This window comes from Salmo salar, chromosome ssa06 (assembly GCF_905237065.1).
Source record: "Salmo salar chromosome ssa06, Ssal_v3.1, whole genome shotgun sequence".
Taxonomy (NCBI): domain Eukaryota; kingdom Metazoa; phylum Chordata; class Actinopteri; order Salmoniformes; family Salmonidae; genus Salmo; species Salmo salar.
In genome coordinates this window covers 8584541-8600743 of record NC_059447.1, presented here as the reverse complement: position 1 = coordinate 8600743, position 16203 = coordinate 8584541, and the positions used below count along the sequence as shown (strand labels likewise).

The 16203-nt window shown below is 43.7% G+C and overlaps 1 protein-coding gene across 2 annotated transcripts in view; it reads left to right on the top strand.

The window, feature by feature from the left end:
• The window catches only part of LOC106594483 (glucagon receptor), a 293979-nt gene that overhangs the window by 235724 nt on the left and 42052 nt on the right, over positions 1-16203 (top strand). For both annotated transcript variants that reach the window (XM_045719695.1, XM_045719694.1), the window contains exons 8-10: positions 5011-5170; positions 6003-6063; positions 9847-9916. In XM_045719695.1, the coding sequence (XP_045575651.1) occupies positions 5011-5170; positions 6003-6063; positions 9847-9916 (291 nt within the window). The remainder of the gene's footprint in view (positions 1-5010; positions 5171-6002; positions 6064-9846; positions 9917-16203) is intronic.

Below are 16203 nucleotides of genomic sequence, written 5' to 3'. Positions count from 1 at the left end.
CAGGTTTTTGCCGCCTTCTGAGAACCTATGGCAGCCGTAGGAAGTGTCACGGGACAGCTAAGATCCTCACTCTTCAATAAACAGAGACAAGATGAACGACACCTTGTCAGACAGGCCACTTCCTGCATGAAATCTTCTCAGGTTTTTGCCTGCCATATGAGTTCTGTTATACTCACAGACACCATTCAAACAGTTTTAGAAACTTTAGGGTGTTTTCTATCCAAAGCCAATAATTATATGCATATTCTAGTTACTGGGCAGGAGTAGTAACCAGATTAAATCAGGTACGTTTTTTATCCAGCCGTGAAAAATACTGCCCCCTAGCCATAACAGGTTAACAACCTCTTAGCCTCTGCATAGCCTCTTCTGGCTTCCATATGCAGACAACTACGTACCAGATCCTTGGGCTGACCAGTGGTGTACTGTTCCAGGTAATAGAGCCTATCCTGGTGACTGCTTGTCTTATCTTCTATACCATGTTCAAATGCACGCATGAATGGCCTAAAGTTTAGAGGATCACCGTCAAACATAGGTATCTTCCTAACAGGGAGTGTGGCCTGTTTGTGCTGTAGTACAAGGAGGTCAGCAATTTCATTCTGCCTTTGCATGACAGTAGAGAGGTTATCATGGCTGGCATTATCGCTGATACCCGCAGTGTTGATTCTGTGTTGATTGCTAGACCTTGCTGTTGGCTGCTGAAGGGTGTGGTTCATGACTGTTTTCTGAATAGGTTTTGATGGCTTTGTTGTCGGTTGTTGTAAAACCCTTTGTAGTGGGGTCTTTGGAACTGCAGCTAATGCAGCAAACTCAACAGGTGATGGTTCAGGTTCCTCATAGACCTCAGGTACATGGTTCTCAAAATAAGAGTTCATTCCATCTTCTTGGCTTAGTAAATGGGCTGCCACAGCATGGGATTGAGAAGTTGACTCAACACTCTCCAGGACCTTCAGTTTGGCATTATATGCTGCTATGTCCATTTCCAGGGCCATTTTCTCCATCCTAACATTCAGTTGAGCTTTCTGTTGTTCCAGTTGAGCTTTCTCCAGTTCCAGTGTATGCTTGTCCTGTAATGATGCTTGGCGAGCTAGTAGAGCTGCTCGTTCTGCCTCAGCTTTTAGGCGTGCAGAGGACACTGAGGAAGCCGTCTTAGAATACTTTGTTTTACTTGAAGTTTTTGACACATTGGAAATGCTGTCGTGTGGTTCAATGAGCGTTTGTGGCTCAACTTCAGCTTTTTTCCATATTTCCACCTCTTTCAGGAAATGTTCATAAGTTGTCATTCTTGGTTGATAATAGTTCATGCTCTCCTGGTCCTGTTCCTCCTCTGTGACCAGCTCTAGCACAGATTCATGAGCATTCTTAACCTCTATGGGCTAGGTGGGACGCTAGCGTCCCCCCCGTGGTGCACTCCATCAACAGCAGGTGCATTTCAAGAGCGGCAAATTTGAATCCAAATAAATGTCAAAATTCAAATTTTTCAAACATACAACTATTTTACACCCTTTGAAAGATAAACATCTCCTTAATCTAACCACGTTTTACGATTTCAAAAAGGTTTTACGGCGAAAGCATAAATTTAGAGTATGTTAGGACAGTACATTTACAAGAGTTGTGTGTAATGTTTTGTCAATTCAAAGACAGGGTCACCAAAACCATAAAACCAGCTAAAATGATGCACTAACCTTTTACAATCTCCATCAGATGACACTCCTAGGACATTATGTTAGACAATGCATGCATTTTTAGTTCTATCAAGTTCATATTTATATCCAAAAACAGCGTTTTACTATGGCATTGATGTTGAGGAAATCGTTTCCCTCCAATAACCGGCAGTCAAGTCAACACCACAAATTAAATCATTAAAATTAGAAAACATTGGTAAAATATTATATTGTCATTTAAAGAATTATAGATTTACATCTCTTGAATGCAATCAACTTGCCAGATTTAAAAATAACCTTACTGGGAAATCACACTTTGCAATAATCTGAGCACTGCGCCCAGAAAAATACGGCGTTGCGATACAGACTAGACGTCATGTTGGGGAGATCTAAAATCGAAAATACTATGTAAATAATCCATTACCTTTGATTCTCTTCATCAGATGTCACTTCCAGGTATCACAGGTCCATAACGAATGTAGTTTTGTTCAAAAAAGCTCATCATTTATGTCCAAAAATCTCCGTCTTGTTAGCACATGATCTAAGCCAGCCGGACTTCTCGTCATGAACGAGGGGAAAAAAATATATTTACGTTCGTTCAAACATGTCAAACGTTGTATAGCATAAATCATTAGGGCCTTTTTTAACCAGAACATGAATAATATTCAAGGTGGACGAATGCATACTCTTTTATAACGTATTGGAACGAGGGTACCCAACATGAACTCGCGCCAGGTGTCTAATGGGCCATCATCGTTCCATGGCTCTTGTTCGGTCAGATCTCCCTCCAGAAGACTCAAAACACTTTGTAAAGGCTGGTGACATCTAGTGGAAGCAATAGGAAGTGCCAAAATATTCCTCAGCCCCTGTGTTTTTCAATGGGATAGGTTTAAAGGATAATACAACACATCAGGTATCCACTTCCTGTCAGAAAATGTCTCAGGGTTTTGCCTGCCAAATGAGTTCTGTTATACTCACAGACACCATTCAAACAGTTTTAGAAACTTTAGAGTGTTTTCTATCCATATATAATAAGTATATGCATATTCTAGTTACTGGGTAGGATTAGTAACCAGATTAAATCGGGTACATTTTTTTAATCCAGCCATGCAAATACTGCCCCCTAGCCCTAACAGGTTAAAGTCATTGAGAACAGCATCAAATGCTTCAAGACTCTCATTCAGTTTCAATGTTTCCTCCATCAACAAGAAGGACTTTTATTTCATTCATTTTGCGTGTACACGCTCCAAGTTTGCCTCTCCGGGCTGCATAGAGTGAATTTAAATGCTCCTCTGCCCTCTCCAGTGGAGTCTTATTTGGGATTTCATCCTCCATCATTCACTTTTAGTTCACTCAATTTACAATGACACAGTTGTTGGTTTGATTGTTAAACGTAATGCCCCTTTAGACCTCCTTTAATGCTTTAAAACACAGTCATCCATTTCAGCATATTGACCCATTTTGAATTGAACATGTGCAAGTTCGGCATTTTAGTTGCGTTTTAAACATTTCATCCCTTTATACGTTTTGTCCCTTTAATGAAGTTTGAACACGCAGTATCATTCGTTGCGTGGATGCATTGCATTTCCACGTTAGGCCAAATATTAGACATATGATTAGGTTACATTGTGCATAGGATCTCAGTGTTTCCCAAACTTAAACTTAATTGTTTTCACAGCGCTGTGTTTTGAATTCCATTCCCAAGTTTATCAAACATTCCAATTATAAGCACATTTGCGCTTCCATAATATGCATGATCAAACGATCGCATTGAACAGGGCAGCTCATTCATTCGCAGTGGTTACTCACGGCTGGCGAATTCTAGGAGTTCAAGTCCTTCCAAACGAGCTGTCCTTATGGTACGAATGCACGTACAAATAGAACAATATCCAGTGTGTGTCCGAAACTGGAGATTTCCTTCCGATAGCAATCCTTCACAGAGTTTTTTGACTTGATTGTAGTGGCTTCCTTTCCTCTTTACCATAGCCACTGCCCAAGCCTGAAGCGGGGTTATTTGGTACGCATACAGTCCACACTCAAGGTTTCCAAAAAGCCAAACATTCAATGTGATCCAGGGATATGGTGCAACAAAAATGTTTATTCTTCTTATATCTAACAGGAAAATGATTATCCAATCAACTTAAAACATAGATTACTTGATATGGAAAATACACAATATGACCTGTCTGTATGTCTGTATGGTCAAAAAACTATACCGCTCCCGCGTCTAGCAAGGACTCCTCCCCCTGAAGGCCCAACTACCTGCCTTTATCCTAACACACTTACCGCAGTATAATGAATGGGCAAGAGGGGGGGACAAAAACTAAGTTACACTAACAACAAATGAATACATCTCAATCAGGTAAATATAAATCATAAAGGTACGTACCTAATATTTTATCATATACATTCATATTTACACAAATATACATGGAGCTCTGAATGTTCTGTCTTTTATACAAATATGTCCAAATCGGCTCTAACAGTTGGGTTGAGTTGACCAGGGTGAGGTAAAGTGGCAAGTTAACAACAAGGTGGGAGTGTTGGGTTGAAAGGACCAGGGTGAGGTAAAGTGGCAGGTCAATAACAAGGTGGGAGTGTTGGGTTGAGTTGACCAGGGTGAGGTAAAGTGGCAGGTAAACAACAAGGTGGGAGTGTTGGGTTGAGTTGACCAGGGTGAGGTAAAGTGGCAGGTTAACAACAAGGTTGGAGTGTTGGGTTGAAAGGACCAGGGTGAGGTAAAGTGGCAGGTCAACAAAAAGGTGGGAGTGTTGGGTTGAGTTGACCAGGGTGAGGTAAAGTGGCAGGTTGACAACAAGGTGGGAGTGTTGGGTTGAAAGGACCAGGGTGAGGTAAAGTGGCAGGTCAACAACAAGGTGGGAGTGTTGGGTTGAAAGGACCAGGGTGAGGTAAAGTGGCAGGTCAACAACAAGGTGGGAGTGTTGGGTTGAGTTGACCAGGGTGAGGTAAAGTGGCAGGTTAACAACAAGGTTGGAGTGTTGGGTTGAGTTGACCAGGGTGAGGTAAAGTGGCAGGTTAACAACAAGGTTGGAGTGTTGGGTTGAAAGGACCAGGGTGAGGTAAAGTGGCAGGTCAACAACAAGGTGGGAGTGTTGGGTTGAGTTGACCAGGGTGAGGTAAAGTGGCAGGTTAACAACAAGGTTGGAGTGTTGGGTTGAAAGGACCAGGGTGAGGTAAAGTGGCAGGTCAACAACAAGGTGGGAGTGTTGAGTTGAGTTGACCAGGATTATAAGGGTTTGATTATAATTATAAGCATTGTTTAGCCATACTGGAGGATTATAAGGGCTTTGTTAAGTCATGAAACGTCTTTTTGTGTTGTGTCCTGTAGACGGCGGTGGGGTGTCGTATCGCCGTGGTGATGATGCAATACAGTATCATGGCTAACAGCTATTGGCTGCTGGTGGAAGGCATCTACCTCCACAACCTGCTGGTCATCACCGTGTTCACTGAGAGAAACTACTTCAACATCTACCTGTGTATCGGCTGGGGTGAGGAGGGGGAGGAGGGGGAGGAGGGGAAAGGGGAGGAGAGGGGTGGAGGTTGTGTATTTGTCGCAGCATAGCAACACATTATATACCAGAAGACAGAGCATTTGGTAATCTGTTTGGTAGCCAGACACCTGAGTAGATCTATTATAGATATAGTCAGTCTCAGGGTTAGGAAGTAGAGATATTATTGATATAGTCAGTCTCAGGGTTAGGAAGGAGAGATATTATAGATATAGTCAGTCTCAGGGTTAGGTAGTAGAGATATTAGAGATATAGTCAGTCTCAGGGTTAGGTAGTAGAGATATTATATATATAGTCAGTCTCAGGGTTAGGTAGTAGAGATATTATAGATATAGTCAGTCTCAGGTCAGGGTTAGGGAGTAGAGATATGAGAGATATAGTCAGTCTCAGGGTTAGGTAGTAGAGATATTATAGATATAGTCAGTCTCAGGTCAGGGTTAGGTAGTAGAGATATGAGAGATATAGTCAGTCTCAGGGTTAGGAAGTAGAGATATGAGAGATATAGTCACCCTCAGGGTTGGGTAGTAGAGATATGAGAGATATAGTCAGTCTCAGGGTTAGGTAGTAGAGATATGAGCGATATAGTCAGTCACAGGGTTAGGTAGTAGAGATATTATAGATATAGTCACCCTCAGGGTTGGGTAGTAGAGATATTATAGATATAGTCACCCTCAGGGTTAGGGAGTAGAGATATTATAGATATAGTCACCCTCAGGGTTGGGTAGTAGAGATATGAGAGATATAGTCAGTCTCAGGGTTAGGTAGTCTATGAGTTTTTGTCTTGGTGTGTTTAATGTGATTCTCTCTGCAGGTGCCCCGCTCATCTTCCTGGTGCCCTGGGTGATGGTGAAATACCTGTATGAAAATGAGGAGTAAGTTCTCAATGTGCCTGCATGCGTGTGTGAGTGAGTGCTTGCATTAGTGAGTGAATGCCTGCATGAGTGAGTGATTGCCTCCATGAGTGTGTGAGTGCCTGCATGCGTGAGTGTGTGCCTGCCCGGTGTATGAGTGCCTTCAAACGTGTGTCACTCTCTCTCTCCCTCACCTATGTTTCCCTGACCCAATTTCTATGACAGGAGAAAGGAGAGAAATTATGATACAAATAAACAAAATAACTTCTAGTTCAAACCAGTTCTGACTAGTACTAGTGGTGGTATAACTTCTAGTTCAAACCAGTTCTGACTAGTGCTACTGGTTCAAACCAGTTCTGACTAGTACTATTGGTGATTTAACCTCTAGTTCAAACCAGTTCTGACTAGTACTACTGGCGATGCAATGATGCAGGACTAATGACACCTCCAACACTTTTAGAGACAAGGAATAGAGAGGTCAGACAGCCTGCTCTCTCCAAGTGAAAATCCCTGCAGTGTTCCTTGGAGGATCTTGGTCAATTTAGCAGAAGACTATAGTCAATAGCTGGGACCTAAAACATTTAGCGTTTGACTGGAATGTCTGTTTTTAACACAGGCGGGTTAATAAACCAGGAAACCTCCTGTGATGTGTAATGGAACTTACGCTTCTATCACTTAGAACAGAGATGATTATACTCAGAGGACAGGAGAACATCCCCAAGAATATAAACTGTCTCTTACTGTCCTTAATCTTTTATTCAGAGTCCAACCTCTCCATTCTCTACTCTCTACGGGACTTTAGTACCCTACTGCATACTCTCTACTGTACTATAATACCCTACTGCATACTCTCTCATAGGGTTACTGTACTATAGTACCCTACTGCATACTCTCTCTTAGGAGTACTGTGCTATAGTACCCTACTGCATACTCTCTTAGGACTACTGTACTATAGTACCCTACTGCATACTCTCTCTTAGGACTACTGTACTATAATACCCTACTGCATACTCTCTCTTAGGACTACTGTACTATAGTATCCTACTGCATACTCTCTCTTAGGACTACTATACTATAGTACCCTACTGCATACTCTCTCTTAGGACTACTGTACTATAGTACCCTACTGCATACTCTCTTAGGACTACTGTACTATAGTACCCTACTATATACACTCTCTACTGTACTATAATACCCTACTGCATACTCTCTCTTAGGACTACTATACTATAGTACCCTACTATATACTCTCTTAGGGTTACTGTACTATAGTACCTTATTATATATTCTCTTAGGACTACTGTATTATAGTACCCTACTATATATTCTCTTAGGGTTACTGTACTATAGTACCCTACTTCATACTCCTCATAGAGAACATAGTAGGTAGGAGTAGAGTGCTGGACTATAGCCGTACTGTTGACACCTTATGTATTTACATACAGCAAGACCTATATAAAGAGACTTGGTTCTCTTCTGTGTCCCTTTCCATCGTCCCTGGAGAGACAACAGTTTTATCTACAGCTCTCAGACCAGTAAGAGCCCCGATAACCTCACGTTTACAACTATTTAAAATGAGGAAGTGGTGTTGTCTTTCTTTCTACTACTACTACTACTACTGCTACTGTTACTACTACTACTACTACCACTACCGCTACTACTAATGCTACTGCTACTACTACTACTGCTACTACTACTACTACTACCAATACTACTACTACTGCTACTACTACTGCTGCTACTGCTACTACTACTACTTCTGCTAATGATAATAACAATATTTTTACTACTACTAATACTACTACTATTGCTACTACTAACACTACTACTACTAATACTACTACTGCTACTGCTACTACTGCTGCTGCTGCTGCTACTACTACTACTATGACTACTACTGCTACTACTACTATTGCTACTACTAACACTACTACTACTAATACTACTACTACTACTACTACCATTACTAATACTGTTACTACTTCTACTACTGCTACTGCTGCTACTACTACCGCTACAACTACTACTACTACTGCTACTACTACTATTGCTACTACTAACACTACTACTACTAATACTACTACTACTACTACTACCATTACTAATACTGTTACTACTTCTACTACTGCTACTGCTGCTACTACTACTACCGCTACAACTACTACTACTACTAATACTACTACTACTAATACTGTTACTACTACTACTACTACTACTACTACTACTACTGCTATTGCTACTGCTACTACTGCTACTACTAGTGCTGCTGCTGCTGCGACTACTACTACATACCTACTACCTACCTGTCTGCTGTCCTGCCTCCCTGTCACTGCCTTACCAACACTACTGTAACACTGGCATAGAACTGTCCTTTGCTCAACTAAGAAGTGTGTGAAACTTTAGTGTAGAACAAGTGTAGAAGTAGTTTGAGCCTTGTATACTGGGCCCTGTATGTCCCCCTCTGTGTTGTGTTGAGCCTTGTATACTGGGCCCTGTATGTTACTCTCTGTGTTGTGTTGAGCCTTGTATAATGGGCCCTGTATGTTACCCTCTGTGTTGTGTTGAGCCTTGTATACTGGGCCCTGTATGTTACCCTCTGTGTTGTGTTGAGCCTTGTATACTGGGCCCTGTATGTTCCCCTCTGTGTTGTGTTGAGCCTTGTATATTGGGCCCTGTATGTCCCCCTCTGTGTTGTGTGGAGCCTTGTATACTGTGCCCTGTATGTCAAATCACATCAAATGTATTTATATAGCCCTTCGTACATCAGCTGATATCTCAAAGTGCTGTACAAAAACCCAGCCTAAAACCCCAAACAGCAAGCAATGCATGTGAAAGAAGCACGGTGGCTAGGAAAAACTCCCTAGGAAAAACTCCCTAGAAAGGCCAAAAACCTAGGAAGAAACCTAGAGAGGGGTGGCCAGTCCTCTTCTGGCTGTGCCGGGTGGATATTATAACAGAACATGGTCAAGATGTTAAAATGTTCATAAATGACCAGCATGGTCAAATAATAATAATCATAGTAGTTGTCGAGGGTGCAACAAGCACGTCCGGTGAACAGGTCAGGGTTCCATAGCCGCAGGCAGAACAGTTGAAACTGGAGCAGCAGCACGGCCAGGTGGACTGGGGACAGCAAGGAGTCATCATGCCAGGTAGTCCTGAGGCATGGTCCTAGGGATCAGGTCCTCCGAGAGAAAGAAAGAGAGAAAGAGAGAATTAGAGAGAGCATATTTAAATTCACACAGGACACCGGATAAGACAAGAGAAATACTCCAGATGTAACAGACTGACCCTAGCCCCCCGACACATAAACTACTGCAGCATAAATACTGGAGGCTGAGACAGGAGGGATCAGAAGACACTGTGGCCCCATCCGATGATACCCCCGGACAGGGCCAAACAGGCAGGATATAACCCCACCCACTTTGCCAAAGCACAGCCCCCACACCACTAGAGGGATGTCTCCAACCACCAACTTGGAGTATAGGCCGAGTATAGCCCACGAGTATAGGCCGAGTATAGCCCACAAAGATCTCCGCCACGGCACAACCCAAGGGGGGGGGGGCACCCTCTGTGTTGTGTTGAGCCTTGTATACTGGGCCCTGTATGTTACCCTCTGTATTGTGTTGAGCCTTGTATACTGGGCCCTGTATGTCCCCCTCTGTGTTGTGTTGGGCCTTGTATACTGGGCCCTGTATGTCCCCCTCAGTGTTATGTTGAACCTTGCATACAGGGCCCCTAGAATACAACCCTGGGGAAGAGAGGTGCTGTCTGTTCCCCTCAGTGTTGTGTTCCTCTGTTTGACAGGTGCTGGGAGCAGAATATCAACATGCAGTACTGGTGGATCATACGATCACCTATACTGCTAGCAGTTGTGGTAAGTACCATTTTGTTTGTTCTCTTTCTAAAGACCTCCAACTTGATCTCTATATCTCTCTCTCTCTTTCCATCTCTCCCCTATCTCTCTCTCTCTCTCTCTCTCTCTCTCTCTCCATCTCCATCTCTCCTCTCTCTCTCTCTCTCTCTCTCTCCCCCCATCTCTCCCCTCTCTCTCTCTCCCTCTCCCGCTCTCTCTCACTCTCCTCTCTCTCTCGTCGTCTCTCCCGTGCTCCCCCTTCTCTCTCTCCCGCGCTCCCCCTCTCTCTCTCTGTACAACAGCATGATGATGATGATGAGGAGGAGGAGGAGGAGGAGGATGACACGTTCAATGAATAAGTAATGATGAGGATGTTTTCCACTTTACCATGTCATGTCAGCTAAAGTGCAGGCTAGTTAAAACCTGTGTGTGTGTGTGTGTGTGTGTGTGTGTGTGTGTGTGTGTGTGTGTGTGTGTGTGTGTGTGTGTGTGTGTGTGTGTGTGTGTGTGCACGTGTTTGTTTTCCTGCTGTCTTTACGATTACGTTTCCTAACCTTTTTCTCCCCAGCTGTCAGACACATGTATCTACAGTCCCAGTCAACAGTTTAAACACATCTACTCATTCCAGGGTTTTATCTTTATTTTTACTATTTTCTACATTGTAGAAACTGAAATAACACATATGGAATAATGTTGTAAAAGCTCAAATAAGCAAAGAGAAATGACAGTCCATCATTACTTTAAGACATGAAGGTCAGTCAATCTGGAACATTTCAAAAACTTTTAAAGTTTCTTCAAGTGCAGTCCCAGAAACGATCAAGCGCTATGATGAAACTGGTTCTCATGAGGACCGCCACAGGAAAGCAAGACCCAGAGTGTCACGTCCTGACCTTAGAAAGCTGTTATTTTCTATGGTAGAGTAGGTCAGGGCGTGACAGGGGGGTTTTCTAGTTTAGTTTTTCTATGTTGTCAGGTTCTAGTTTTGTATTTCTATGTTGGTTTTGTTTGGGATGATCTCAAATTAGATGCAGCAGGTCCTCGTTGTCTCTAATTGGAGATCATACATAAGTACGGTTTCTTTCCACCTGGGTTTGTGGGAGATTGTGTGTCCTGTTCCTGCTCCTCGCACTTGCCCTGAGGTGCGTGTCACCAGTCTGGCGCCACCTGTGCCAGCCCCACGCATCAGGCCTCCAGTGCGCCTGCACAGTCCGGGGTGTCCTGTTCCTGCTTCCCGCACTCGCCCTGAGGTGCGTGTTACTAGTCTGGCACCATGCATCAGGCCTCCAGTGCTCATTCCCAGTCCAGAGCTTCCGGCGACAGTTCCCAGTCCAGAGCTTCCGGCGACAGTTCCCAGTCCAGAGCTTCCGGCGACAGTTCCCAGTCCAGAGCTTCCGGCGACAGTTCCCATTCCAGAGCTTCCGCCGACGTTTTGTAGTCAGGAATCTCCTGAGACGGCCTACAGTCCGGAACCTCCTGAGACGGCCTACAGTCCGGAACCTCCTGAGACGGCCTACAGTCCGGAACCTCCTGAGACGGGCCTTACAGTCCGGAACCTCCTGAGACGGGCCACAGTCCGGAACCCCCTGAGACGGGCCGCAGTCCGACCCTTCAGCGGCGGCCTGCAGCCCAGAGTCTTCAGCGGCGGCCTGCATCCCAGAGTCTTCAGCGGCGGCCTGCATCCCAGAACCTCCAGCGGCGGCCTGCAGCCCAGAACCTCCAGCGGCGGTCTCCAGTACAGAGCCTCCGACGACGATCCACGGTCCGGTTCCTCCGACGACGATCCACGGTCCGGTGGCACAAAAGCAGAGGGATCAGCGGGCGAAGCGGGGGTTACGCCCCGAACTGGAGCCGCCTCCACTGTTGGAGGATCCGCGGAATGAGAAGGTTCTGCTTACTGCACCAGAGCCGCCAAAGACATTTGTCACCCTCCCTAATCCTCCCTTTCTTTTGTGTGTTTGGAGTCCGCACCTTTGAGGGGTACTGTCACGTCCTGACCTTACAAAGCTGTTATTTTCTATGGTAGAGTAGGTCAGGGTGTGAAAGGGGGGGTTTCTAGTTTAGTTTTTCTATGTTGTTAGGTTCTAGTTTTGTATTTCTATGTTGGGTTTTGTTTAGAATGATCTCCAATTAGAGGCAGCTGGTCCTCGTTGTCTCTAATTGGAGATCATACTTAAGTAGGTTTTTTTCCACCTGGGTTTGTGGGAGATTGTCTTTGAGTTAATGTATGTTTCACCTCTGCGTCACGGTTTGTTGTTTTGTTATTCAGTTTATTTATATGTATTGCATAGTTTCACAGTGTAAATAAAATGTGGAACGACACACATGCTGCACTTTGGTCCGCTCCTTCCTACGACAGCCGTGACACAGAGTTACCTCTACTGCAGAGGATAAGTTCATTAGAGTTAACTGCACTTCAAATTGCAGCCCAAATAAATGCTTCACATAGTTCCAAGTAACAGACACATCTCAACATCAACTGTTCAGAGGAGACTGTGTGACTCAGGCCTTCATGGTCGAATTGCTGCAAAGAAACCACTACTAAAGGACACCAATAATAATAAGAGACTAGCTTGGGCCAAGAAACACAAGTAATGGACATTAGACCGGTGGAAATCTGTCCTTTGGTCTGATGAGTCCAAATTTGAGATTTTTGGTTCCAACCGCCATGTCTTTGTGAGACGCAGAGTAGGTGAACGGATGATCTCCGCATCTGTGGTTCCCACCGTGAAGCATGGAGGAGGAGGTGTGATGGTGCTAGATGATTCCATGTGTTATTTCATAGTTTTGATATCTTCACTATTATTCTACAATGTAAAAAATAAACAAAAACCCTTGAATGAGTAGGTGTTTCCAAACTTTTGACTGGTACTGTATGTAGCAGTGTCATTTCACCTTCAATTCATACAATATTCCATATTGAGGTACATGCTCTACATACATGAAGACAGTGTGAATGGTTATTGGAAGTACATGAAGTACTGTACAGGCTACCATCGTTCAAAGATTTTAGTTTTAGTTTAGTTGTATTTGTTTGCATAACAACACAACATTTAAAGGTGTGCAGGTAAGGTTGGAAACCATCAAGGCTTACATGAAACACAGAAACTAGTAATATATATATATATATATATATGGGGCAGGACATCAAATGAAAACACCCAAACGGAGACAGAGGAGGACAAATATGAATCAAATTAATTTTGTATGCTTTGTTTAAATTATTGAATATGATTGAACAATCAGTAAAACAAAGCATACAAAATGTAATGGATTCCTATCTGTCCTCCTCCGTCTCCGTTTGGGTGTTTTCATTTGATGTCCTGCTCCACTACCACTGACCCTGACCTTAAACATAAAGACAGTGTGGAATGGTATCTCCTACCACTGACCCTGACCTTAAACATGAAGACAGTGTGGTATGGTATCTCATAACACTGACCCTAACCTTAAACATGAAGACAGTGTGGAATGGTATCTCCTACCACAGACCTTAAACATGAAGACAGTGTGGAATGGTATCTCCTACCACTGACCCTGACCTTAAACATGAAGACAGTGTGGAATGGTATCTCCTACCACTGACCTTAAACATGAAGACAGTGTGGAATGGTCTCTCCTACCACTGACCCTGACCTTAAACATGAAGACAGTGTGGAATGGTATCTCCTACCACTGACCTTAAACATGAAGACAGTGAGGAATGGTATCTCCTACCACTGACCCTGACCTTAAACATGAAGACAGTGTGGAATGGTATCTCCTACCACTGACTCTGACCTTAAACATGAAGACAGCGTGGAATGGTATCTCCTACCACTGACCTTAAACAAGAAGACAGTGTGGAATGGTATCTCCTACCACTGACCCTGACCTTAAACATGAAGACAGTGTGGAATGGTATCTCCTACCACTGAGCTTAAACATGAAGACAGTGTGGAATGGTATCTCCTACCACTGACCTTAAACAAGAAGACAGTGTGGTATGTTATCTCCTACCACTGACCTTAAACAAGAAGACAGTGTGGAATGGTATCTCCTACCACTGACCTTAAACATGAAGACAGTGTGGAATGGTATCTCCTACCACTGACCCTGACCTTAAACATGAAGACAGTGTGGAATGGTATCTCCTACCACTGACCCTGACCTTAAACATGAAGACAGTGTGGAATGGTATCTCCTACCACTGACCTTAAACATGAAGACAGTGTGGAATGGTATCTCCTACCACAGATCTTAAACATGAAGACAGTGTGGAATAGTATCTCCTACCACTGACCTTAAATATGAAGACAGTGTGGAATGGTATCTCCTACCACTGACCTTAAACATGAAGACAGTGTGGAATGGTCTCTCCTACCACTGACCCTGACCTTAAACATGAAGACAGTGTGGAATGGTATCTCCTACCACTGACCTTAAACATGAAGACAGTGAGGAATGGTATCTCCTACCACTGACCTTAAACATGAAGACAGTGTGGAATGGTATCTCCTACCACTGACCTTAAACATGAAGACAGTGTGGAATGGTATCTCCTACCACTGACCTTAAACAAGAAGACAGTGTGGAATGGTATCTCCTACCACTGACCTTAAACATGAAGACAGTGTGGAATGGTATCTCCTACCACTGACCTTAAACAAGAAGACAGTGTGGAATGGTATCTCCTACCACTGACCTTAAACAAGAAGACAGTGTGGAATGGTATCTCCTATCACTGACCCTGACCTTAAACATGAAGACAGTGTGGAATGGTATCTCCTACCACTGACCCTGACCTTAAACATGAAGACAGTGTGGAATGGTATCTCCTACCACTGACCTTAAACATGAAGACAGTGTGGAATGGTATCTCCTACCACTGACCCTGACTTTAAACATGAAGACAGTGTGGAATGGTATCTCATACCACAGATCTTAAACATGAAGACAGTGTGGAATGGTATCTCCTACCACTGACTCTGACCTTAAACATGAAGACAGCGTGGAATGGTATCTCCTACCACTGACCTTAAACAAGAAGACAGTGTGGAATGGTATCTCCTACCACTGACCCTGACCTTAAACATGAAGACAGTGTGGAATGGTATCTCCTACCACTGACCTTAAACATGAAGACAGTGTGGAATGGTATCTCCTACCACAGATCTTAAACATGAAGACAGTGTGGAATAGTATCTTCTACCACTGACCTTAAACATGAAGACAGTGTGGAATGGTATCTCCTATCACTGACCATACACATGAAGACAGTGTGGAATGGTATCATCTACCACTGACCTTAAACATGAAGACAGTGTGGAATGGTATCTCCTACCACTGACCCTGACCTTAAACATGAAGACAGTGTGGAATGGTATCTCCTACCACAGATCTTAAACATGAAGACAGTGTGGAATGGTATCTCCTACCACTGACCTTAAACATGAAGACAGTGTGGAATGGTATCTCCTACCACTGACCCTGACCTTAAACATGAAGACAGTGTGGAATGGTATCTCCTACCACTGACTCTGACCTTAAACATGAAGACAGCGTGGAATGGTATCTCCTACCACTGACCTTAAACAAGAAGACAGTGTGGAATGGTATCTCCTACCACTGACCCTGACCTTAAACATGAAGACAGTGTGGAATGGTATGTCCTACCACTGAGCTTAAACATGAAGACAGTGTGGAATGGTTTCTCCTACCACTGACCTTAAACAAGAAGACAGTGTGGTATGTTATCTCCTACCACTGACATTAAACAAGAAGACAGTGTGGAATGGTAACTCCTACCACTGACCTTAAACATGAAGACAGTGTGGAATGGTATTTCCTACCACTGACCCTGACCTTAAACATGAAGACAGTGTGGAATGGTATCTCCTACCACTGACCCTGACCTTAAACATGAAGACAGTGTGGAATGGTATCTCCTACCACTGACCCTGACCTTAAACATGAAGACAGTGTGGAATGGTATCTCCTACCACTGACCTTAAACATGAAGACAGTGTGGAATGGTATCTCCTACCACTGACCTTAAACAAGAAGACAGTGTGGAATGTTATCTCCTACCACTGACCTTAAACATGAAGACAGTGTGGAATGGTATCTCCTACCACTGACCTTAAACAAGAAGACAGTGTGGAATGGTATCTCCTACCACTGACCTTAAACATGAAGACAGTGTGGAATGGTATCTCCTACCACTGACCTTAAACAAGAAGACAGTGTGGAATGGTATCTTCTACCACTGACCTTAAACATGAAGACGGTGTGGAATGGTATCTCCTACCACTGACCCTGACCTTAAACAT